This window comes from Dermacentor albipictus, chromosome 1 (assembly GCF_038994185.2).
Source record: "Dermacentor albipictus isolate Rhodes 1998 colony chromosome 1, USDA_Dalb.pri_finalv2, whole genome shotgun sequence".
In the NCBI taxonomy this organism is placed as follows: domain Eukaryota; kingdom Metazoa; phylum Arthropoda; class Arachnida; order Ixodida; family Ixodidae; genus Dermacentor; species Dermacentor albipictus.
This window is the reverse complement of record NC_091821.1, coordinates 311,753,881-311,779,914: the sequence shown is the minus strand read 5'-3', so window position 1 is coordinate 311,779,914 and position 26,034 is coordinate 311,753,881. Positions and strand designations below refer to the sequence as shown.

Below are 26,034 nucleotides of genomic sequence, written 5' to 3'. Positions count from 1 at the left end.
TTTCGCATAGTTTAGTGATGACTCATCTTTGCTTGCTCGGTTTACCCAGGAAAAGAAAATACCGGAGTAATCGCATCTTGCCTCTGGAGAAGTGAGTTGAATGGCCATAAAAGTGACAAAAAAGGGCTCACTGGCTCGCAGTAACTAATGCGGAGGTCACGCAGCCTGTATCGAATTTGTCAATTACAATTTGCTCCTTAGCACAAGCTGCAGAAGGGAGCCAATCCCTGATGAGAAATTCGACCTCAGTCGGGCTTGATCGCGATCACCAATGTAGCTTAGGAGTCGTATGCTTGTCAATCATGTTCCTTTGTGACTGCCTTTTGTATTTTCTTTCTGTTTTCTTCATTTTTCTCTTCTATTTTTTTCTTTTAAACCTTATAAAACGATGGGCTTACCTGCCAGTACTAGAATCACCGTAGTGATGGAGTTGATAGCAGTGGCCACGTTGTCTGTCCAGTAGACGGATCGCATGGCCACGAATCGACTGACGCACGTGATTGCGCCTTCGATAAGTGCGCCTTTGGTCGGGCTGACCTGCACCAACAGCATTTGGTTATGTACATTTTGCACTTTCTGGTTCATTTGATGTGTACATTCGACCTGCACCTTCGTAGCAACAGCGTTTTTGCAAAGATTGTAAAAACTTCACGAAAATAAAGTACTCAAAACACAAATTTGATTGTTCAAAAGCCAGATTGTCGGGAACGCCACAATGTAAAGGTTGTAGCTACTGATGAGGTAACCTCGTATCGGTTTTCAAATTACGAGAAAAGTCCTACTATAGGCCCTGCAGCATGAGAAGGTTTCTCACTTTTTTGCTGGGAAACAACGTGAGTGCTTGAGGAGTCCAGGGAGCCATATGCACAAGATACGTCAGCTGTTCACGTTTTCTGTGGTCACCCGGTTTGTGCCCATGCTACCTGAACCATATTTAATTCATCTAAGTATATTTACTGATGTATTTAACTAATTATTGGTAAAATTGGAACACCTAGCTAGTTTCTTGGTCAGTCTGCCGTTCCTGATGATTCGGTCTCTAGAAGAAAAAAAAAAATGTCAGAGCTTCGCCCGAAAGGCAAAAAAACATTGATTGCGATAGCAAATTAGTAGACAGCTGTACAAAGTAAGGATAGTAGTTTTATCGGTCGTATTGTACCAGTTTTATCATTCCATTGTCGTCATTCCCGCTTCGTGATCTTACTATCGTTATGACGACCCTCATCATAACATCCTCGTCACGCCTTCTACCTCGACCCAGTAGCTAGCTAGCGAGCCTGAAGTAGGGGTCCAAGTTGTATACTTGCTTGGACTACTACATGTGTTCCTGGTCATGATTTTATCGTGGTCGTTACATCGCCATTTCAGCTTAGTGATCTTACTCTTTATGATGTCGTCGTCACACCTATTCAGACTCGGTGACGCAAGTTGTCTAATAGCTTGGGCCACCAAGTACGAGCTAGTGGTCGTTGCATGGTCTTGATTCCGGCATTGTCATCCGAAATTGACGGAAGTTGCGCCACGCTGCGCCAGAACGGCTTCGGCATGTGTGCTCCGGCAGTGGCCGCGAAGAGCGAGCGATTCGTTCTCCGAAAAAGAGTACAGCCGTTCATGCTCCGTATACCGCGCGCCGATGCTTCCCGCACAGAATTCGCACGCTTATAACACTGTACTTTTCGGCGCTTCCGGCAAGTGGCCGGCGCGCGCGCGGCCACTTGGGTGGCTGTATTTACAGTGTACGAGAATGCAGTTGGTTGGACTTAAAGCCCTTCCATCCACGCGCCACCGCCGACCAGGAAAAGCGGCGTTGGCGCGTGGCCGAGGGGGGGGGGGGGGGGGAGGAGGGGCTTTGATTAGGCTGAGCGGCACGGCGCTTCCTGTAGCTGAGGCGCAAAACATGAAAACGTAGGCTGACGGCGCTGCGAGCGAGCGAGATATTAGGGAAGCGCGCGATCAGCGGGCGGGCTTCTCTGTCCCTGCAGGGCCGGTATAACGTAAAACCATTCCAGTCTGTTTTTATACCCACATGGGCGAGGCCTGAACCATTTTGACCTAATGGTGGACTTGAAACAAAAAGTCGCACTTTCGCCCGAAAGGCGAAGCATCGATTGCGATAGCAAATTAGTAGACAGCTGCACGAAGGGAAGATAGTAGCTTTATCGGCTGCATAAACTTGTAAACACTCGCTTATCAACTAAATCAACAAACACTGTAGAAGCTTATTTTGTTATAGCGCAAGCTTGTCAAGGACAAAAGAAGGCACATCTGACACACACAGCGCTGTGTGTGTCAGATGTGCCTTCTTTTGTCCTTGTCAAGCTTGCGCTATAACAAAATAAGATATGCCGTACAAAGCGCTGTGTGTGTCAGATGTGCCTTCTTTTGTCCTTGTCAAGCTTGCGCTATAACAAAATAAAATATGCCGTACCAACAAACCCCTATTGCTATCCTCATCGACTGTAGAAGCTTCGGCAAGTTCGTGTAACATTCTTTTTCAACCGCGCAAAGGACAAGACGAGTGCACATACACAGCGCTGTGTATGTGAAAAAGTAAATTGACAGTGTCACGCAGACACAAGCAAACATGAACACATCTCTCTCGATGACCGCGGAAACTCGCTCTTTAAACGCTGGAGTGAGGAAGCGTGACAGCAGCAGCGAGCGAATTGACCTTCGTGCTGCCTCTCGCTTCAACGCGAACTAAGCGGCGAAAATACAGCGCACACGAAGCTATCAGCACTCGCACTCTGTCCCCATCATAGATCGCTTTCAAGATAGGGGCTGCGCCATACCCAGCAGCCGCCGGAGTAAAACGCCCTCTCCCCTGGTGCTTTGCGCGGAACGGAAGATGGCGCACATCCTCCCCGCTTTCCTCCCTTCGAACACGCGAGATTGAGCCGCCATCGTGAGCTCACCTTCGCATGCTTTTACTCGCACATGTAGCATACGGCGCGCGGTGACGATGCTATCGCCCCTAGACTATATGGAGTATCACGGTAACGCCGACGGCAGAAATGAGCCTGGAGTGTCCATATAATTGCTGTTATATGCTGTCGCAACTATGCGCTTCGTGTTCTGCGTTTCATCATGGTTTCGAAGCGCGTTGCCATATCCCGTATTCCATTACTCCACCAAAATTCATATTGGCCTGCTCCAGACTGCTTCAAAATGAAATTTTATCGTCTCCAAATTGCTCCAAAATTAAATTTAGTCTGCTCCAAGCTGCATCACTAACGCAGTTTTGTCTACTCTAAACGACACCAAAACGCAATATTGCTCCGAAAATTTCTCCGAAATAACTTTGGACAGTCCTGCCCCTGTCTTTCATATTCTAGTGCGCTATAGCTACAAAGCGCGCTTCTACGACGCGCTTCGTGTTGGTTTATTCTGTGTTTCATCATGGTTTCGAAGTGCGCTGCCATTATTCCACCAAAATTCAGATTGGGCTGCTCCAAACTGCTTCAAAATGCAATTTTATGTGCTCCAAACTGCTTCTAAACGTAATTTAACTTTATTGCTCCAGAATTACTTTGAGCAGTTCCACCCCTGGTCATGCCGTAGTCGTCACGCTTAAGTCATACAGGTTTCATATTACAACAATCGTTACGCCAATACACTCGTTGTCATCTCAGTCTCCCCATGTGGTTGTCACGCCATCGTCGCCTCGTCGTCATCATCATCAGCCTGGTTAAGCCCACCGCAGGGCAAAGGCCTCTCCCATACTTCTCCAACTACCCTGGTCAAGTACTAATTGTGGCCATGTTTTCCCTGCAGTCTTCTTAATCTCATCCGCCCACATAACTTTCTGCCAGCCCCTGCTATATACGCTTCCCTTCCTTTGGAATCTAGTCGATGACCCTTAATGACCATCGGTTATCTTCCCTCCTCATTAGATGTCCTGCCCATGGCCATTTATTTTTGTTGATTTCAACTAAAATGTAATTAACTCGCGTTTGTTCCCTCACCTAATCTGCTCTTATCCCTTAACGTTACACCCATCATTCTTCTTTCCATAGCTCGTTTCGTCGTCCTCAATTTAAGCAGAACCCTTTTCGTAAGCCTCCAGCTTTCTGCCCCGTACGTGAGTACTGGTAAGGCACAGCTGTTGTACACTTTTCTCTTGAGGGATAATGGCAACCTGCTGTTCATGATCTGAGAACGCCTGCCAAACGCACCCCAGACCATTATTCTTCAGATTATTTCAGTCTCATGATACGGATCCGCGGTCACTACTTGCCCTAAGTAGATGTATTACCTTACCACTTCCAGTGCCTCGCTACCTATCGTAAACTGCTGTTCTGTTCCGAGACTGTTAAACATTACTTTAGTTTTCTGCAGATTAATGTTTAGATTCGCCCTTCTGCTTTGGCTCCCCAGGTCAGTGAGCATGCATTGCAATTGGTCCCCTGAGTTACTAAGCAAGGCAATATCATCAGCGAATCGCAAGTTACTAAGGTATTCTCCATTAACTTTTATCCCCAATTCTTCCCAATCCAGGTCTCTGAATACCTCCCGTAAACACGCTGTGAACAGCATTGAAGAGATCGTACCTCCCTGCCTGACGCCCTTCTTTATTGGGAATCTGTTGCTTTATGGAGGACTACGGTGGCTGTGGAGCCGCTATAGATATCTTTCACTGGTATTTTTACATACGGCTCGTCTACATCCTGATTCCGTAATGCCTGCAAGAATGCTGAGGTTTCGACTAAATCAAACGCTTTCTCGTAATCAATGAAAGTTACATATAAGAGTTGGTTATATTCCGCACATTTCTCTATCACCTGATTGATAGTGTGAATATGGTCTATTGTTGAGTACCCCTTACGGAATCCTGCCTGGTCCTCTGGTTGACGGTAGTCTAAGGTGTTCCTGATTCTATTTGCAATTACCTTAGTAAATACTTTGTAGGCAACGGACAGTAAGCTGATCGGACTATAATTTTTCAAGTCTTTGTCGTCCCCTTTCTTATGGATTAGGATTATGTTAGCGTTTTTCCAAGATTCCGGTACGCTCGTAGTCATGAGGCATTGCGTATACAGGGTGGCCAGTTTCTCTAGAACAATCTGCCAACCATCCTTCAACAAATCTGCTGTTACCTGATCCTCCCCAGCTGCCTTCCCCCTTTGCATAGCTCCCAAGGCTGCCTTTACTTCTTCCGGCGTTACCTGTGGGATTTCGAATTCCTGTAGACTATTCTCTCTTCCATTATCGTCGTGGGTGCCACTGGTACTGTATAAATCTCTATAGAACTCCTCAGCCACTTGAACTATCTCATCCATATTAGTAATGATATTGCCAGATTTGTCTCTTAACGCACACATCTGATTCTTGCCAATTCCTAGTTTCTTCTTCACTGCTTTTAGGCTTCCTCCGTTCCTGAGAGCATGTTCAATTCTATCCATATTATGCTTCCTTATGTCAGCTGTCTTACGCCTGTTGATTAACTTCGAAAGTTCTGTCAGTTCTATTCTAGCTGTGGGGTTACAGGCTTTCATACATTGGCTTTTCTTGATCAGATCTTTCGTCTCTTGCGATAGCTTACTGGCATCCTGTCTAACGGAGTTACCACCGACTTCTATTGCACACTCCTTAATGATGCCCATAAGATTGTCGTTCATATCTTCAATACTGAGGACGTCTTCCTGAGTTATAGCCGAATACCTGTTCTGTAGCTTGATCCGGAATTCCTCTATTTTCTCTCTTACCACTAACTCATTGATCGGCTTCTTATGTACCAGTTTCTTCCGTTCCCTCCTCAAGTCTAGGCTAATTCGAGTTCTTACCATCCTATGGTCACTGCAGCGCACCTTGCCGAGCACGTCCACATCTTGTATGATGCCAGGGTTAGCGCAGAGTATAAGGTCTATTTCATTTCTAGTCTCACCATTCGGGCTCCTCCACGTCCACTTTCGTCTATCCCGCTTGCGGAAGAAGGTATTCAATATCCGCATCTTATTCTGTTCTGCAAACTCTATAATAACTCTACCCTGTTGTTCCTAGACCCTATGTCATATTTCCCCACTGACTTGTCTCTAGCCTGCTTCTCTCCTACCCTGGCATTGAAGTCGTTCACCAGTATAGTGTATTTTGTTTCGACTTTACCCATCGCCGATTCCACATCTTCATAGAAGCTTTCGACTTCCTGGTCATCATGACTGGATGTAGGGGCCTAGACCTGTACAATCTTCATTTTGTACCTTTTATTAAGTTTCACAACAAGACCTGCCACCCTCTCGTTAATGCTATAAAATTCCTGTATGTTACCAGCTGTATCCTTATTAATCAGGAATCCGACCCCTAGTTCTCGTCTCTTCGTTAAGTCCGGTAGCACAGGACGTGCCCGCTTTTTAAGCACTGTATATGCTTCTTTTGGCCTCCTTACTTCACTGAGCCCTATTAAATCCCGTTTACTGCCCTATAATTGCTCCAATAGCACTGCTAGACTCGCCTCACTAGATAACGTTCTAGCGTTAAACGTTGCCAGGTTCAGATTCCAATGGCGGCCTGTTCGGAACCAGGGATTCTTGGCACCCTCTGCTGCGTGGCAGGTCTGACCGCCGCCGTGGTCAGTTGCTTCGCAGCTGCTGGGGACTGAGGGCCGGGGTTTGATTGTTGTATTCATATAGGCAAGTACTGCACCAGGGTGGCCAATCCTACTCTGGTGAGGGAGTGCGTTACCGGTTCTGGTCATCGGGATCACGCGCACGCCCACGCACGCGCATAAAATTCACTCAGTAACCGAAATGAGGCCAAGCGAGGTTCACTTGAAACCAGAACCAATAGCAGTCATGCGCAGCAGCGCTTACAGTCGAACTCACAGTGAAAAATAAATAAATAAATAAAGGCTGCAGTTTCGTCGGAAAGGTGCAGCATTGTGATAGCAAAGTATAAAAGAATTACTCGATGGAAAATTTTTACCGTTTATATATGTGGAAGGGCCGCACCTATGTAAGGGTCGCCACCCCCAGTTTGACACCCAGCATTAAAGAAAAGATCCAACCTAGAAGCAATTGCGTTCGGTGCACTGATTCCGATTACGCTCAACGGTGAAATTTCGCGCGCAGCGTGCTTTCGCGCGTCGCTACTAGATGGCGAGAGGAAGCGATCGCGGAGTTTTACGGCAGATTTGAAAAAAAATTGGTCAAATGGCTCGGTCCCATGTAAAGCTTGTAAAAATCGCGCCGAAAAGTGCGGCCCTTGCATGAGTCTATACGTTAGTTATATGGGCCATATAAATTGCAGTAAACACTCCATTACTAATTGAAATAACAACCATCGTGTAATGCATGGACCATTTAAACCCGTAAATATCTGACTGGATTACCACGAGCCCTCGCTTTTACAACGCTGGGATTACGAAGATCGCGAATAATTCGTACAGCCGCACGATTCACTGCGACACCACAAATTCAATGCATCATCGTCACATGCCTATTTTTTATGCCCACTGCAGGACGGCTTGAGTAAGCAATCTCCAATTACCACTGAGGCTAGGCTATCTGTAACCTTAGGGACGCGGAAATACAGCCCGGGAAGGAATACAGCGCGCATGAGGTTAGCAGCCATCCCTGCTCGCCCTTTATCATTGCACCCACCAATGATTACCAACAATTAGATACGGCTCGCGGGCTGCGTAAGCGTCAGCGGCGCACAGTCATTCGTAGCTACGGCATGGATGGAGGAGAAGACGCGCGCTTTCCTTCCTAAGTGTGCGTTTGATCACGTGACCCCCAACTAACCCGAACATTGAGTGCGCGGGAATGTGTTTCACTGAGTCCGCTTGTCGTGTGGCTCATCCGAGAGACGCCAGTCTCGGATGAATTTCCGTCTATGTAGCCACCTGTTTCTTTTGGGCGTTAAAAATCAGTCAATCTTCATATTTTTCTAGATAGCGCGTCTACAGCTGGGCTGCGTAGCTGTCTGTGGACACAGATTGTGTTTCTGTATGGTGCGCATGCGTATACTATACCATGAGCGAGGTCTGGCATTCCGTTGTCGCCATGATCTTGTGCTCAGGAATCAGATGCCAGGACCAGATGAACGTTATGTACCTGTTTAAAGACACAAGCCCGGTGGATACTCATAAATCGTATTTCCTGAATTTCTCGATACAATAGTCGCACAACAATCGGGACATTTGTGACGGTGGAATGGCTCAGTTATGAAAAAGGTTATGTCAGTTCGCTACTTTATGAAAAACTGCGCGTAGCAGTCGATACGATTATTAGCCGTAACAATCCATAAGGTTCTCATATAGCTTCGTCATCCTCATCGTGCATCGATTGTGTCACAGTTGATGGGTTTTTGAATTAGAGCTCGTTATACCGCTTGCTAAACGCGTTTATGAAACCTTAAGTGTAATATCAAATATAATTAAAAGGAAGAGGTCTGGACACCGACCAAAAATGGTTTAAAATGGTTATTTACGTTTCGGCTCCCCCACGGGAGCCTTGTTCACAATAAGAAGTGGTAGAGCTGGCGCCCCTTTTTATGTGCGTCTCAAAACATGATTAAGGCACCTGGCATACATGGGCGGCAGATTGCCTTCGTTTCGATTAAGTGTGCGCCGCGGTTTGGATGATTAGGGACTCAAGATTAGGGACTCAACCACGGCGCACACTCTTAATCGCAACAAAGGCAATCTGCCGCCCATGTATGCCAGGTGCCTTAATCATGTTTTGAGACGCACATAAAAAGGGGCGCCAGCTCTGCCGCTTCTTTCATTGTGAACAAGGCTCCCGTGGGGGAGCCGAAACGTAAATAACTATTTTAAACAATTTTTGGTCGGTGTCCAGACCTCTTCCTTTTAAGTATGCATCAACCCGACCAGACGGGCCTCCGTCATACTCTCAACTTCATCCAATATCAAATATAGCGTCGACAGTCATTATAACAATCCTTTTTTTGTTTTTAAGTCGAATGAAAATTTTACTGGTGATGTTTAATTTGTTGCAATTAATATGTAAAAAGTTAAACATTCGTGAGATATCTGCCTAATTGGGAACAATGGAATTAAAGAACAAATAAGCGTCAAACGTTCGTCAGGAGCACTTCCTGCTGTTTACTCTCAAGGACTGCGAAAACTCTCCGTGCGCCTGTCAAAGCGTCAAAAAACACAAATAAGCACTGCTACGTTTCATGCCATCCCACCCCAGAAGAAGGGCCGGTCGTGCTCCGAAACGTCGGGTTTTAAAAGCGAAGCTTTTCTTTGAGAACCTCGCCAGGTTTCGTGACCGTGGGAGCTGCGGCCTAGCTCCGCCCTTGCCGAACTGACCAACCAATCACAGTGGAGCACGCTCGCCGCTGGGTTCCCTTTAGTACCAGCAGATGACGCTCGCCTCCGCGCATGCGTGGCAGCGTCGGCCACGCGAGGTAAAGAAAAAAAAATGCTCGCCTTCGCTCATCCGCGGCTACACTGTAGGGAGTAAACGGTTCTTTCAAATAGAATGTATTCGAAATACGCTACGGTACGTACGCGCATGCTGCCTCTGAAACCCTGGTGCGTTCAAGGCTGCCATCGTACTCGCTAGTAGTCGGCAACTGCGCTTAACAAACGGCTCGGCATAATTCGTGTGCGTCTACGCTTGTGCGTGCGTGCGTGCACTCGTGTTTCGACTCTTTGTGCATTCACATGAAGCTTCGCTGTATATAGTTCCCAGCCCGTTGGACTTATTACATATTTTAAAATTAAAATAAATTTTGGTTTGAATTCTTTTGTACTTTAATTCGATAAAGAAGTTTGTTAGGAATGATGATTCCTTTTCGAATAGTGCACTTTTTGGCGTTTGAGGTGCTTGGGCGCCGCGTGGTCGGCGTCGTACGGACAGGCATGGAGACTCACTGAGCGGTGAGCAGTCCACCCAGTGCTTGGCCCAACAACCGGGCGCGGTAGTCTCCGGGTCCGACGGCGAACAGCATGTCCTCGACGGGGCCGCACGGGCACGCCTCGGCGTCGCCAAACGCCCGGCACCACCACACGCAGCACGCGAGCAGGGCCAACGCGTACACCCACACGCCGTGACGCTCGTACACGATGCCTGCATGCGGAGCGCACCCTTCTTATGCGAACACTGCCCTTCTTCGTGTAACAACTTCGGAACGGGCGACCTTCGTTATTCGTGGCACTTTTGCAGGGTTGCGTTCAGAGCGCGTTCGATGTAAGGCGCTAGTCTGGATCGTCACGATTACGCACTTTCTTTCTACAGCACGCCGGTTAGGTTCGGCAACTCCGCTGCGGTCTCTGCACACGTGGGTGTATACGTAGTGGGTACAGTAATGACGCAACGTGTTTGTCGACTTCATTACTATACAGCCTAATGCATGTATTAGGAAGCGCTTGAGGCCTCCAAAATACATCGTTATAGGTTACTTCATTGTAAAGACCTCGCACTGTACCGCTCGCAAGAGCGTCGGCGAAGCACGACTAGTGATAGAAAGTTCTTATTTACCGTGAACTCAACAGCTGCTTTGTGAAAAGAGTCGCTAATAATATTTCCCACACTTCGGCCGACAGTATACAGTGTGTCCAAGATATACCGTTAACCACGTTGTTCAAAGAAAAAAAAAACAGAGTAACATACTAACAGAATTTTCTTTCTTTTTTTGGGGGGGGGGGCGACGGAAGGGACGCGTGCTTAATGTGCCCCCCCCCCCCCCCCCCCCCCGTGGCTACGCCACTGATAAGTACACTCTTCGGCGAAAGCACGACCTGGTGCGTGATTGGTTTAGTGCCACCACACTACCGACTGAAACGGGTCGTTTACATATTTGCAGGAATTACATAAATGCGTGCGTTTTGTGCATGAATACATCCACGATGAATAGAAAGATATCCGGTGGTAGGCAAATTATAAAAAATTTGTCTCTTAATTGATAACATATCTATACCTTTGCTACCTTGCGCTTAGCATTCTTATGAGCTTCCCTGACATTCTCGGGGTTTGCGTCGTATATGTGCACACGAAAGCGACGAAACCTAGTTCCGCGACGTCGCTGCAGAGCTCCCACGTGCCGATGGCCTCGGAGATCGCCAGGCGCCACTTGAGCGGAGACAGCCTGGCCGCCAGCCGGCGAACCACGGCGAAAAGCAGCGTGTTCCCCAGCAGCACCAAGTACGGAACGAGTTCGTCCAGGTACGATGAAGCCGCTGCTGCCTGCACCACCTCATCCGGCTCGTCCATGCCTCCTCGTGCTTCTGCAAACTGGAGTTTTACGCGGAGTCATCAGTTTCTCGGAAAGTCTCAACACAACATGAAACGTGTTCCCAAAGGGTACGGGACATCTCAAAGGGGACGAGCACGTCTAGAAATATTGGCCTCATGATCTGACTAAGTCTGTGCGCATCAACCAGAAGGTCCAAAAATAAAAACAAGAATCTCCCGTATCAGCTTTAACAATTAGAAATCGGTACATATTTGAATTGATAATCCCTTTTCCTAAATGCTATTGCAAAAACCGCGGCAGCAACGGCGGGGTGAAGTTTCTTTTGTTCGGCTGTCTGACGTGTTAAGGGGTGCTCATGGCGTGTAGCATTGCGATGACACCTAGCGAGCGACGCGTGACTCTTACCGAAGCTGACAGCATAGATCACCCGTGTGGCACGGTGCACGGCGCCAGAGACGTCGAGAGCGTCGCGGGAGAGCTCTGTCACTCAACGCGACGGACGCTGCTCGCGGAACCGTTGTCACCTGGGAAGAGGACTTGGCACCTTTGAAGGCGCCGCGTCCATGAACGTTCATGTACTCATCAACCCAGTATCATTCGATACATTGACCCCGGTTCGCCCCCTCAACCCGGGTTGACTGGGCGGGGGATTTGGTTCAGGCGAATGGTCCTTGCCGTACAAGGGGGCTGTTGCGGAGCAGCAACACATAGTTCCTGCACTCAACACACAAACAGCCATGTCGGTCTTACGGGACACAGGCCTGACTGACCCTCGGACTGCCTTGACGCAAAAAAGGCCAAGGCATACAACCATGGAGTGCACCAAAGCCGTCCGCGGAGCAGAGCGACCACCCAAGGGTGCGCCACCACCGGTTCCAGCTCTGAATTCCACTGAGCCAAACAAAACCCCGTAGATCGACTGGCGCACACGGCAGAGTCGAGCGACCTTAGGAGCATGCATCATAACCTAATGGATAACTTTCCACCTGACTCTTCAAAAATCACGGCAGGACGGGCCCACACTTCTAGAAACTTTTTGCCCAAGCGATGCCGCTCCCGGGTGAGATGGAACCAGGGGTGTTACTCGCCGGCGTTACTGGCAAATGCTCGTCCACACATTTACAGGCATTGTGCTGAGCAGTCCAAAAGGAAAGCCTGGCGACATGGTCGCCTTTGACTGCATCCCGGCACCCGGTGCGGCTCTATGGCGTGTGTGTGGCACTCACCCCCCCCCCCCCCCCTCTTTCTCTTTCCACTCCCTTCCCTTCTATTTCTTAACGCTAGAGACACGCTCTCCAGGCCCATCTCTATTTATTAAAATTCTCTCTTCTCTTGTGTAGCGAAAGCGAAATAATTTAAAAGGGCACGGCTCTTATTTTCGTCTGTAATTCGCCATCTATTCCCGAAAAAAAAAAGAAACAATATGGTGGCAGTTTGGCATGTCATATTTTGTAAGCGTTCTAGAAGTTGTGCCGACGCTAGACACTGCAAACTATTAGCCCACAGTTAGCAGCTGAAATATTATACATTAAAATGACGTAATGCCCTGCACAATACAAAAAATGCCTATAGCCCCAAAATACGTATACAATTACATTTTATAACTGGAAACAGCGTTAAAAAATTATCAGAATAAATAAGAATATTAGCGAACACATTGAACAGATCTTAGTACACCTTTGGTGTGCTTAAGGTATGAAGAATAAAAATAAGCTTAAACGAAAACGCATAGAAAATATATTGACTCCTAAGCTTGTACGTTCGACTTAAGAATCTGATGGATATGCATTGTGAATAGATTCATGAGTGATGATTGTTTTCCGCTCTCAAATGAACATAGATAGAAAAGTGAATACATAAAAAATACCCTTGCGAACTCACTGGCGCTATGTGTGCGATTAGTGATAATGCTATACAGCACCCATTGATAACTAAAGATGTTTACGAAAACAAATAAACGAAAACGTGCAAAAAGAGGATGTTCAGCATGATCAAAAACGTGCTCACCCGCCGTGGTTGCTGAGTGGCTATGGTGTTGGGCTGCTGAGCACGAGGTCGAGGGATCGAATGCCGGCCACGGCGGCCGCGATTCGATGGGCGCGAAATGCGAAAACACCCGAGTACTTAGAGTTATGTGCACCTTAAAGAACCCCTGGTGGTCGAAGGCCTCCACTACGGCGTGCCTTACAATCAGAAAGTGGTTTTGGCACGTAAAACCCCATAATTTATTATATAAAAACGTGCTCGGTATTAATATCGTAAGAGTTACATCGTAACGGTTGTAACTTATTGAACTCCTTCGCGGATATCATATATCACTCGGTGAAGCACGCTTCAACTTTTACGCATTAACATAAGATATCTCAAATGACAGAGTTGAATTCCGGAGTCTTACGCGTTAAAAACCACGATTCGTTTATGTGAGGCACACCCTAGTCTCCGGATTAATTTTTAACACCAGTGGATCTTTAACGTGCCCCCAATGCACGGGACACGAGCGTTCGTGCAATTCGTCCCCATCGAAATACCGCCGCCGCGACCGGGATTAGATCACGCGACTTTACGCTCAAGCCGCCCATCGCCGCAAGCCGCGCCGCACGCGTGCGGTCGCGCGAAATATTGGACGTATCAAACACTTGTGCACAAATTTCGGTTTACAGTGTGTAAGGTGTGCACTGTGTACATAGTGTAAACGGTATTTTGTGCACAAGTGCTGGATGCGTGCAATTTTTCGCGCGACCGCACGCGTGCGGTGCGGCTTGCGGCGATGGGCGGCTCGAGCGTAAACAGGCCCTAAGCCACCACAGCGGGTTGACAAGCTTTGAGCATGCAGTGACATATTGGACAAAACAAGCCAAACAGCATTACCATGTTGTGACAATTAATACCGCTACCAAACAATTATTCAGTACACCGAAACACACATAGGCTCCTGACAGTAGCGTTTTCTGGCAAGTGCCGCACCACCTGTGGCATCAGAAGCGTAACTCTGGTGCGGATGGGCATCCTGTGAGACAGCGCAGTCCACGGCTTGGAAGCCTGTCGGTGCACGACGTGGTATTGCCGTTCGCAATTAAAGAACGAATCTTCTCGAAACGCGTGAGCCGACGCTTACGCTGTCCGTTACGCGTCGTGGGCCTGGTTCAGTCCCGAAATAGCTCCCAATTCGCCGGCGACAGCATTTTGGTTGCTCGCACGTTGACCTTACGGTATCGCTGGATGGCTGCATTGTTCGGTTGCCCGTCCGCAAAGCTTATAGTTAACAAGTCCTCGTCGCCATGTTTGGGTGGGGAACCTGCTTAATAAATCAACGTTAGCTTAAAATACATCATGTGACGTCTTCTCTAGATCGTTGCATCGTACGTCCTCATGTATGACTCGTTTGCCCCATCCATGCTTCGCGGCCTCTCTGCTCTCATGCTGGCGGCCAAGATATGCGCTCCTGTTACTTACGCGCCCAGTGAAGGTGTGCGCCAAGTGGAGGAGCTGTTCCCGTGGAACATTGGTGTCTGGCCAACGAGGTCGAGTTACTGTGATTTGCGACTCGCGATGAGTTCATCGTCATCATCGTCATCAGCCTATTTTACGTCCACTGCAGGACAAAGGCTTCTCCCTGCGATCTCCAATTACCCGTGTCCGGCGCCAACTGATTCCAACTAGCACCCTCAAATTTCCTAATTTCGTCGCACCACCTAGTCTTCTGCCGTCCTCTACTGCGCTTCCCTTCTCTTGGTATCCATTCTGTCACCCTAATGGTCCAACGGTTATCTAATCTGCGCATTACATGACCTGGCCAGCACCATTTCCCCCCCTAATGTCTATTAGAATATCGTCTATGGCCGTTTGCTTTCTGATCCAAACCGCTCTCTTTCTATCTAATAAAGTTATGGCTAGTATTCTTCTTTACATCGCTCTTTGCGCGGTCCTTAATCTGTTCTCAAGCTTCTTTGTCAGTATCCAAGTCTCTGCCCCATATGTCAGCACTGGTAAAATGCTCTGATTGTATGCTTTCTTTTTCAATGATAACGGTAAGCTCCCAGTCAGGAGCTCACGATGTCGGCCATATGCGATCCAACCCATTTTTATTCTTTTGTGAATTTACTTCTCGTGGTCAGGGTTCCCTGTGATGAGTAAATGAGATGAGTTAAATGAGATTCGTATATTGCGCTTCTAGGAAACTCCATAGGGCGTTTTTAACCAAGTTTTTAACTAGATCAAAGATTTAACAAGATCAAAGATGGATCACGCCGACGAACGACACAAAAGGGAAGGAGGAGTGCTAATTTGAAATTCCTGCAACTGCGGCTCTACAACGTACGGGGTGTGATGCTGGCAATTATGAAACGTAGCCAGCAAACTATTCCTTATAAAAAAATGATTGCTATGTGCCGTGCTTTCGGTGCAAAGCTAAAAAACCCCAGTTGGTTAAAATTAATCTGAGTAAGCTCCTCATTGATTCGTCGTTCATAGCCCACTATGCAACTTCTGTACGCTAAACTCCATAACAGAAGGCAATTAAAATAATAACTTTCTCACCTAAGAGGAAATAAAAATTTACCTGGCAACATAGCTTCTGTCTGCCGAGGAAGGGACCAGAAGCATGAAAGGAAATCGCAAGCTGTTACGTCGCCGCATTGTCCTCATCAATTTCGCCGTTTTCTCGCGGTAGAAAATGTTTGTTTGGTTCGAACTGAGGTTGAACAGTGCGAATAAAACAAGGACACGAGGAAACAAACACCACAGAAAAGCGCTGACTGCCAACTGGAAGTTTATTTGAAATTCTCCAACCATTTTACACCTTTTCCAGCATAGGCATGCCTACAGCAGTCGCGAATACATCTTAAAAATCAGATACATCATAATCTTTCATTTAAAAAACCTATTTTTGTTTCGGACAATGCGAGAGGGAGCGCTTGCACATTTATGTCCTTCCTTTATAATGTAATATAGCAATCGACATGCCCTAAGTAAGTTTTTCCGCAGCAAACGGGACAGTGTTTCAACGACAAAGCTCGTCAGCACAGCAGTATAACCTAAAGAATGGCTATGGGAGTCATTTAGCAGGGCATTGTAACAGGCGTTCCTGCACTCCCATATCTGAAGAAACAAAATTCATAGGGAGACGAAAACGTAAGAGGGAAAAGGAAATAATAGACCCTTATACTAAATTAGAAAGGAAGGAAATAAATGTGTAAGCGCTCCCTCTCTTGCCTTGTCGGAAAAATAAATAGCTTTTTTGAATGAAAGAATATGAAGTATCTCATTTCGCAGATGTATTCGCGACTGCTGTAGGCATGTCTATGCTGGAATAGGTATAAAATGACTGTAGAAATTCAAATAAACTTTCAGTTGGCAGGCAGCGCTTGTCTGTGGTATTTGTTTCCTCGTGTCCTTGTCTTATTTGCGCTGTTCAACCTCAGTTCTTAATATGAACCAATTATAGCCCTCGTCAAGATCTTACTAATGCAAGTTTCTTTGTTCATCGGTGAGAGAAGAGCTTGCACCGCCCTCTCTGCGAGATGCCCACGAATGCTTTGCGCAGAGCACGCGTGACCTTTCTGTGAGAGACTAAACTGACGGACTCGCTGTGACAAATTTTCATGGTACAGAAAGAGACGCTCGGATGGAACAATATCCAGCAAAACCGCGCCGGTAGCCACACCATCCGTGAGTTATGTAAATGTGCTGCTAATGTATTTGTAACACTGTTCTAAAGGATGCAGCGCCTGTCCGTGAGAGTTGCGAGACTCCCCAAGAAAGCGACTAGAACGGCGAGGTTGATGGATGCCGAGGTGACAGCTGGTACACGCTTGCCAATTCGTTCTAGGAACGACGATACTTATGCAGTCGTCATGTTCGCCGTGCTATGATTAGCCAGGCGTGCAGCTCTCTTCGCTCCCATTAGACACAGCTGTTGCGCTTTTAACATGGCGTGAGGCATGCGTCAATTTAAAAGATGTAAACGCTATAAAAAGAAGCACGTCAGCAGCACGTGACCTAATCGCACCACAGACGGCAAGTAATTACTTTTTGTCAAAGTAGGCTATCGTGTTCACGTCTTTATCAGCTCTGATGCACGAAGGTGCTCGGATTCCACATTATGTCAAAGAGAAACTGCCGTGTTTGTTGGCAAGTGTCCCTGATTGATGAGGATGAACACGTTTTCTGCCGTGAAAGCACATCGGCGTGGAACATGCCGCGGCTGCTCCAGTTTACTACGTGAAAAACGGACGAAGGAATGAAGTTTGAACGTAGTCGGCCGTCCTATTACCAAGGGGTGAACAGGAACCTCCTCCTTTATTTCATTTAAGCCGTAAACAGGCCAACTTCTTTTTAAAGAATTCCTACACTGCTCATTCGAGAAGCAGCGAATAAACTGCGTAGTTCTAGTATCTTAAAATAGTTAGAACGTGCTGTTTTCTTGTTTGTCATAACAAACACCGTATCCTGCACTCCGTGAAAAGAGCGCCATGTTGGCTGTCGCTTGCGGGGTACTCAAACAAGGTGCTCACATTGCAAGCGGCTTGCACTTGCACACTTCTATTACTGGTTTAAAAGAAAGGAAGAAAGGCGTACCATATCAATATCGCTTGAAAAAATAAGACCATTAAGTCTTGTCACTATCCAGTAGATTCAAGTAGTTGGTCAGTTAAATATTTAGTTCTGCTGAGTTCATCATTACGTCTTAAGCGTAAGCTTCCCTAAGGTCGTTAGAGAGGTACTCTGTCATTGCCGGCGCTTTACCGCCGGGTGATTAGCAGCAAATTCATTACTTGATATACCTGTAGACGGATTGATACAAATTATCTGCGAAAGGTTTCGAACCAAAATGGGAGCGCAATTCGAGGTACCAAAGTCCTGCTGCTCTACTCAGGACACTCAGGCTTTATCTTCACTGCTTGACCTTCGTTCATCTCTTTATTTGGTTCTGTTTTATTGATTATATTAAGTTGCGTTTTTTTCATGTAAATGTATAATCTCCGTCACTACCATCTGAAGTAGTGAACTTTGCATGGCGCAGGGCTAACATCTTTAGCTTTCATAACCACACTCTTTCTCATGTTGAGCTAAAATGTCGGGAGGAGAAACCGCGATACTAGTGCGAAGAGGTAACCAGCAGCAGCTTGTTTCTTTTTTTTTTTCTAATACTCCCTCAATATACCACTGTTTGCTTTGCCCAGCGTATGTGTGTGTCTGTATGGCACAACCAGAGTGATTGACGCATTTTGCATTCTTTCTGCATTAGGAGTTATCAGTGGACCGCTTCCAAGAGCATTCGTCAAGTCATTCTTACAGAAGCGTACGCATTATGTCTCGCTGCCAATGCATAATTATACATCGCGGCACAATAGACTCTTCATCAACGATGCGGCAAGGTACCTTCGCGCATTCGTTGCTGTGTCTGCGTTTCTTCTTTATCTATCTGTCTCCGCTTACCCAGCGTAGGGCAGCAAACTGGATATCTATATTACGGTTAACCTCACTGCATTTCGCATCTCATTTATATATATACAGGGTGTGCCAGCTAACCTTAGCCAGAGTTTAAAGATATGTGAATGCCACGTAGCTGGACAGAACCAAGGTAATGTTTTTTGCTGTCGCTTGGAGATACTCAAATTATTATTTTTACATTCTGCCTGATTAGATAATCACTTCTAATTAATAAACTTCTGAAATATTATAATTAGATTAAAAGTATCGATGAGAAAATTGTAGGGCAACATGAAAAATTCCTTATACATCTTTCTGATGCTCAATATGTGCTACATAAAAGTGTTTTTCCGAGCGTGAAAGGAGCCCGCGGATACACGCAAAGTGCCTCGAGCGGCCAGTCTCGCGGCAAGACTGGCCACGACTTTGACTTTGAGACCAAGTTTCTCCCTGTCGCTCGATCTTGCTATGATTTAAAATTCAGGAAGTAATAAGGACATAATTCGTGCTGTGAAACATCAACTGTGCAGAGATGTATAAGCTTGTCTCACCATCGCAACCCCTCGTAATAGCCCATAACTATCTCAACGCTGCAACCGATTCTTTCTACCAAGAAGGGCACGAAAGGAAATAAGCAAACACAAAAATGTTAAGGCACACACTCACCTTTAGCAGGAGGCCCTCGACGTCGACCCGGAGCCAGGAGTGGAAGGCGGGCAGGAGGAGCTAATGCCGGGCGGGCATCAGCGGGACGAGCATCGGCCAAGGCTGCCGCCGGCGGTGACGCTATTCTCGGCATCCCTGCTTGTCAGGTGTCCAAGGGTGCGGGGACGCCGGCGCACGCACGCACTGGCACTGCGAGCCGAGGCTGCGGACCCGGGCCCTCGTCTCCACTTGCTCGGCTCTTCGCGCATCGACTCCCCGCGCGTTGTGCAGGCGTCAAGTTGAACACGGAGGTGTCCACGCCTGAGCGGCCGACCCTTCGTCCGCGTACGTGTGTGGTCCTGTGCGTCATTTGCCTCTGCCTGCGTTGTCAGGCTCGCTTGCACTCGGCGCCTGCTGCTACCGTTTGTGTGCGCCCGCGTGTAGCCACGCGCGTTTCACGGCCGCTGCGAGAGGCAGTCGAACGCGAAGGCAGCCGACTGCATGACGGTAGACGTACGAGCGCTACGTTTCACGTTGGAGGACGATTCTCTGCTCCCTGCTAACTCGCTCTTACGGGTCGAGTTTCTTGGGGCGACAGCACCCGCTTTCAGGAATGTGCAAACGAGTTCCTTCCAAACAGAGAACGAACCTATCTCAGCTGAAGCGCGGATATTTCGCGTACTCAGAGTGTTTGTCTGTGTAATTCATTCTCCCACTTCTCACTGTTGATGCTTCTTTCCCCTGACCGCTCGTTGAGTTAATCGCACACACACATACTCATTTTCGTTCACTATCTCTCATTAAATTACTGATTCGTGTGGGCGCAAACACGCAAGCACGGATCAAAGGAGATAATATATTTGAACGATGGCTCAGGACATATTTAGGGAAGCAAGTAAGAGCAAGGAAGGTCGGGCCAAGTACGATTCATTATGGAAGCTTCGTTCCATTTCATTTTATTGCCTTAAAGACCCCTAATAAAAGGGGTATTACGTAAGGGGTAGGTACATACCTTACGTTCTGCAGGCACGTTAGTAAAAGACAGAAACGAAGAGGAAAAGATAGGGAGGTCAACCAAGGACGTGCCTGGTTGGCTACCTTACACTTGGGGAGGGGAAAGGGGGAGAATAGATAAGAAGGAAAGAGAAGAAAAGTAATAAAGGAATAGTAATTCGCAGAGTCAGTCACAGAGGAACGTCCGCTGCCACAAGCGTTCGTTCAGTCCAGTAGCCTTCAAAAAGTTAAGAAAGACCTTTGGGGCCTTTTGTATGCAAGAATGCATAGGCCATGGTCCGATGACCTTTTCCTCCAAGAGCTCCCTATTATCTAACAGGTTGAGTTTTGCTTGTAGAGCGTCAAAGGATGGGCAGTGACGCATTAGGTGCTGTAGTGGCAAATCGCACCCGCACAAATTGCACGCCTGTTGGCCGTTCCTATTAGGAATGAATAGGCATTTGTAAATGCGACGTACGCCCAACCACATGCGAAACAGAAAAGTTGTTTCGCGATGGGAGAGTTCAGGTAGCAGGCGAAGTCGCAAGTTATGGTCGAGAGAGCGCAAGTGTAAGTTGTGAAGCCCAGTGGATTCGATTGTAGAAGTGTGATGTGGCGAGCAAGGGATTGAAGTTGCCGCGTAGCACCAGTTCATGAGGGTGGTATAGGAACCCGCTGATGTTTTTGATAAGCCGAGCGCGCAGCTTCATCTGCGCTGCTGTTGCCGACAATTTTACAGTGGCTCGGCAACCATTGAAATACGATGTCGTGTCCTTCCTCGAGCACGTGGTAATGAGCGCGCCTTATTTCGTACACTAGCTGCTCGTGCAACGCGTGACGTACGTAGGGCGAACTGCGGGTTTTTTAGGGCTGCTTTGGCATCGCAGAAACGGGCCCAACGATTTAGTGGCTGCTGGAGCACATAATTGAGTGCACCTTGAAGAGACGCAAGTTCTGTTGCTGTAGACGTGGTATTGTGCAAATATTTAAGTTGCAAAGAGACCGTGCCCGATGGAACGACTAATACTCTGGTAGAGCTGTTGGAATTGGTGGAACCGTTCGTGAAATTTTGTATGCGGTCGAAATAAGACGAGTTGAGGAGAAGCAGAGATAAATGATTCAGGGCTAGTGGAGTCAGATCTGCTTTCTTAGCAATCCCAGGAACTGAGAGGCAGACGTGAATTTGCCGGATACATTGCAATACCGAAGTTGGGCGTTTCGCAGGCTTGAAGCCAGATGGAGTCATGGTGCCTGGTCACAGTACCACAGGATGTAGCCTGTGGTCTTCGCACTGGCAAATCGGCTAAATGGTGGGATGGTAGCCGAGAAAGGTGTCGAATGTGCGCTCTTAGCATCTCGCCGACCACATGTGTGGTGATCGGCTGCTCCTGTGCAATGACAATCGTTGCAGCTCTCAAAGAACATCTCGGGAGGCCAAGACATGTCCGAAGTGCTTGGGCTTGTACTCTCTGTAGTGCAAGGAGATTAGTCTTGCATGTGTTGGACAAGACAAAAGTACTGTATCGCAGAAATCCGAGAAAACATATTCATTAATCAGGAAAGAAAGATGACCAACAACGGAACCCTGTGGGACACCTGATGTTACCGGAAAAGAGTTAGGTGCTTGATCACTTTAAAGGATAGATAGAAAGCGGCCGGGTAGAAATTATTCAATTTTTTACAGCGAAGCTGTGAGCCTCTATAGTTTGCCAGAATGTTTCGTTTCCGTCAGCAAAATATATATATATATATATATATATATATATATATATATATATATATATATATATATATATATATATATATATATATATATATATATATATATATATATATATATATATATATATAAAATAAAAAGAACCTCGGAAAAGTGCGTATCTCTTTTGGAATCAGGCATACAACACACCAGTGCAGTATTGATTTAAATAAAAAAAAGCACAAAACAAGCCTCAACGCCGCATGATGAACGATAATGCGCATGTGAACAATGCAAGGCACGTTCCTTCTCGACGCGTATGTTTCCCGGTAGAGATTACGGTTGCATAAGCTGCTCCGGTAGGAAAGGGGCAATCGCAGCATACGAATCAGTGAGTGACATCACCAAAATTTGTGTATGAAACTGCGACCTGCCTAGCAACTCACTCAGTTCATTGCAAGACTGCTATGGGTAGACCATGCAAAGTTAAGACTCCGGAAGAGCAACATGAATACGATAAGCGTCGAAGAGTGCAAAATCGTAATGCTCAACAACGGTGTCGTGCTAAGACTAGGCAGGACAATAAAACATTTCATATCCCCATCTACGGCATTTGACTGGTTTTCTAATAAATAACAGCTTCGCTGGCCATCCACTCTCGCAGGGTCGTTCAGTTTGCGTTCAGTTTAGTACTTTAGGGTGCAGCTTTAACTGTGAAAGCTTTAATATTAGGCGCTGGTTTTGGTACTTTACCGAAAACTTTCGTGGGCGATCCAGAAAAATGGCTTTAAGAGTTACAATCAAGATTGTAGTGTATCTCCTGCGCAAAGATAGCGAGTGGCGTTTCGCAGGGCAGGCCCTCGCGAAAGGCCATGCTACGAGGGATGGAAAACATTATTGGAATGCAAGAATTTGACGACTTGAAAATCGATTACATGTTCCACCATATTTCGAGGCATGCTTGTTAAAGAAATAGGGCTGTAGTTGAATTACCTGTTTTTGTTACCTGATTACAAGACTGGCGCGATCTTCCTTATCTTCTATTTAAATGGAATAACGCATGGGGACAGCGACTGAGAAAACAGTACTGCTATACGCGGAACAAATTAGTCTTGTATTCTTGAGCAGGGGCGTCCTGAACTAATTCCATGAAAACCAGCAAATGTATAGAGTTTTAAACGGTCTATTATAAATGAAACAGTCATTAACTCAAAATCAGCTATTAGGCATGGTAGATGATAAAGTTCAGGGTGGAAATAAAAGGCCGAGGATGACTTCTATTTGAGTAAATACGAAAGACAACGCAGAGCTAAAAATATTAGTACGTTAAACGTTTTACACAACTTCCCCAAACTTGGTGGCATTACAATAAGGCACGTTTCTTGTGGGTTTATGGTTTTCCAAGGTCACCTTGGGCTATTTCTGAGCATGTTTGGTAGGTCGGTGTGAAACAAACAAATTGTTTCGTGTAATTTTGGAGTGCGGTAGGCGTATACTTAGGAAATACAGTCTGTGACCTTGCGATCGCTAATTTCTTTCAGATAAGTGAGGCTAAGCAGGCTATCATGTTCGCTGGTTTGTGTTGTATTCTATCCAGTAGTTGTGCAATTCCCTAAGTAACAACGTGTTAGTTTAGTTAATAATTGGCTGAGCTTAAAGTTCATGTAAACATCAAGAAAATCTTTCACTCCTGTATGACTGTTAGTAGAATAAATTGGGGTAAGGCAGTTAATATCCGGGAAGCTGCAATCTCCGAGAACGGTGTGTGTGTGTGTGCATTAAGCGTGTCGACCTAATTTCGCTTGCGGAGTTACATTTCCGTGCGAGATGTGGATTACTGTGCGGTGACCTTCAGCAGACACCGAACCGTACGGTTGGCGCCGAAGCAAGACAAAGCGTCGAAACAGTCTTTAGATCGGATGTGACATTAACTATCCACAAATAAGAAACGACCTGTCATCCTGAGATTGTTCGATACAAGAGGCAAAGCGTTAATTTTTAAACAATGCCACAAGCTGAAGAACACTACTATATCAATAAGTGAAGACTATTCGCGAACAGTTCGAGAAGTTAGAAGGAAGCTGTGGGCAAGCGCGAAAGAAGACCGCGAGAAGGGTGATAAAGTTTCCTTAGCTTTCGACAAATTATACGTCAATAGGACAGCTTATATTTGGAGCGAGGAAACAAATGAAAGAATTCCTGTTATAAAAAACGACGCAGAAAAACCATACCACCCAACGACCCGTCGTCACGCGCAAGCGCAGAAATAGGCACGAGAGTCGTCGATGATCCAGACAACGTTTCAGAACTTTCGTGTTTAGAAATCTTCGAACCTACCATCCACAGAAATTCAGTTTCAGCCAAGGATAAACGTCTGCGTATCGTAAATTTTAATGCTCGTAGCGTGGTGAACAAGATAGATTCCCTAGAAATTCACTTGCTACAACACGATCCACACATCGCAGTCATAACGGAAACCTGGTTGCGCAGCGATATAACAAATGAACTTGTTTTTCCACCCCATTACAAAGTATTTCGTAAACATAGACTGCGCAGAGGCGGAGGTATAGCGGTTCTAGTTATAGATCAAATCGGCGCCACGCTTATCGGTGATACTCCAGAACTAGAGTACCTATACGTCAGGTTATCGTGCTGGCGGGTCAATGCTTTGTTCTGTTTGCATTTTATAGACCACCTGATGATATATACACCACATTACTTGAATAAACTTAAAGAGCACATGTCTCTCTACCAAAATAAGAAAATTTTTCTGATCTGCGATCTTGCCTGGTGTCAATTGGGAGCTCCTCCAAACAAACAATGAGGCTGATGCAAATGCTAACATTATTTTTGACATTATGCTAACACATGATCTTATTCAAGTTGTTAATGAACCCACGCGTGTGCAAGGGTCATCATGTTCTATAATAGATGTTATTTTTTTAAACCGAACCTTTTCCGAGCATACCGTGTCAATCGAAGATGGCTTATCTGACCATTACCTTATTGCACTTTCCTTGCCCATTGTCAAAACTACTGTTAATAAAACTTCCAATACCAAACCTTTTAAAGATTACATCAGAGCGGATGACGCCAGCATAGTCGACTACATGAAAACTTGTCTTACGCGCTTTGCAGATAGTGGTAGTGATGTGTCTGCACTTTAGACCGCGTTTACTACAATGTGCAGGCATTGCATAGATACATTCATACCCACTAAAACTAAGAAAGTCAATAAGAGTACGTCTTGAATGATGCGTGGAATAGTACAACTAAAGCGCGAAATCAAACGAAGAAAGAAGAAGCATCCACGGACATTCGTTATCACGAAACTTTAAAGAAAGCTGTCATGCGCCGTGCGCGATTCAAAAAATTTTTATTTTTCCACAACGTTGCCCAACTTTATAAAAAATGCACCGGATAAGTTTTGGGAATACCTTGGATAGCAAGAAGACTTTTACGGAAATTGCAGTTAATGGAACCATTCTTAACGACTTGAATGCCATCGCACAACATTTTAACACTTATTTTCATAGCGTATTCTCCCGTGCATGATCAGGCCCACCTTTGAGTTCTGCAGTGTTTGAGGAGCATGAGGCGAACTTTATATCTTACCATGGCATTGTGTCTATGTTACTCAAATTAAAAACCAAAACTTTCCCTGGCCCTGACAACCTCCCGAATGTGTTTCTTAGGCGATACGCCGAAACTGTTGCCAAATTCTTAGTTGTATTATTCAGAGCATCTTTGTTATGCGCGAAAGTGCCTGAAGATTGGAAGATGGCTCGAGTTGTTCCGGTCTTTAAGAAAGGCGATCGATTATTGCTCGAAAATTACCGCCCCATATCATTAACGTCATCTTGCTGCAAACTTTTCCAGCACATAATCGCAACTCGCACTAAGAAATTTTTAGATGAACACTCCATACTAACAAGTGCTCAACATGGCTTCAGAAAAAGTTTTTCCACTACCACACAATTAGTAACAACAATCGATTCAATTGCCAAAGCTTTGGATGCCAACGGTCAAATTGATGCAGTGTTTTTGGACTTCAGTAAAGCATTCGATAGGGTAATTCACAAAAAGCTAATTTTAAAATTAAG

The 26,034-nt window shown here is 46.2% G+C and overlaps 1 protein-coding gene across 4 annotated transcripts in view; it reads right to left on the bottom strand.

The window, feature by feature from the left end:
- Positions 1-19,669, bottom strand: part of AQP (aquaporin) — a 44,098-nt gene extending 24,429 nt beyond the window's left edge. For 3 of the 4 annotated variants that reach the window (XR_010565316.2, XR_010565315.2, XR_010565317.2), the window contains exons 1-5: positions 19,261-19,669; positions 10,976-11,201; positions 9,842-10,037; positions 7,970-8,051; positions 399-537 (exon numbers count right to left, since the gene is read on the bottom strand). Coding sequence is in view for 1 of the 4 variants with exons in the window: in XM_065436069.2 (XP_065292141.1) it covers positions 399-537; positions 7,970-8,051; positions 9,842-10,037; positions 10,976-11,180 (622 nt within the window). In the remaining 3 variants the exon portion in view is untranslated. The remainder of the gene's footprint in view (positions 1-398; positions 538-7,969; positions 8,052-9,841; positions 10,038-10,975; positions 11,202-19,260) is intronic. The other variant, XM_065436069.2, reaches the window with a different exon arrangement.
- Positions 19,670-26,034: the final 6,365 nt, after the last annotated feature.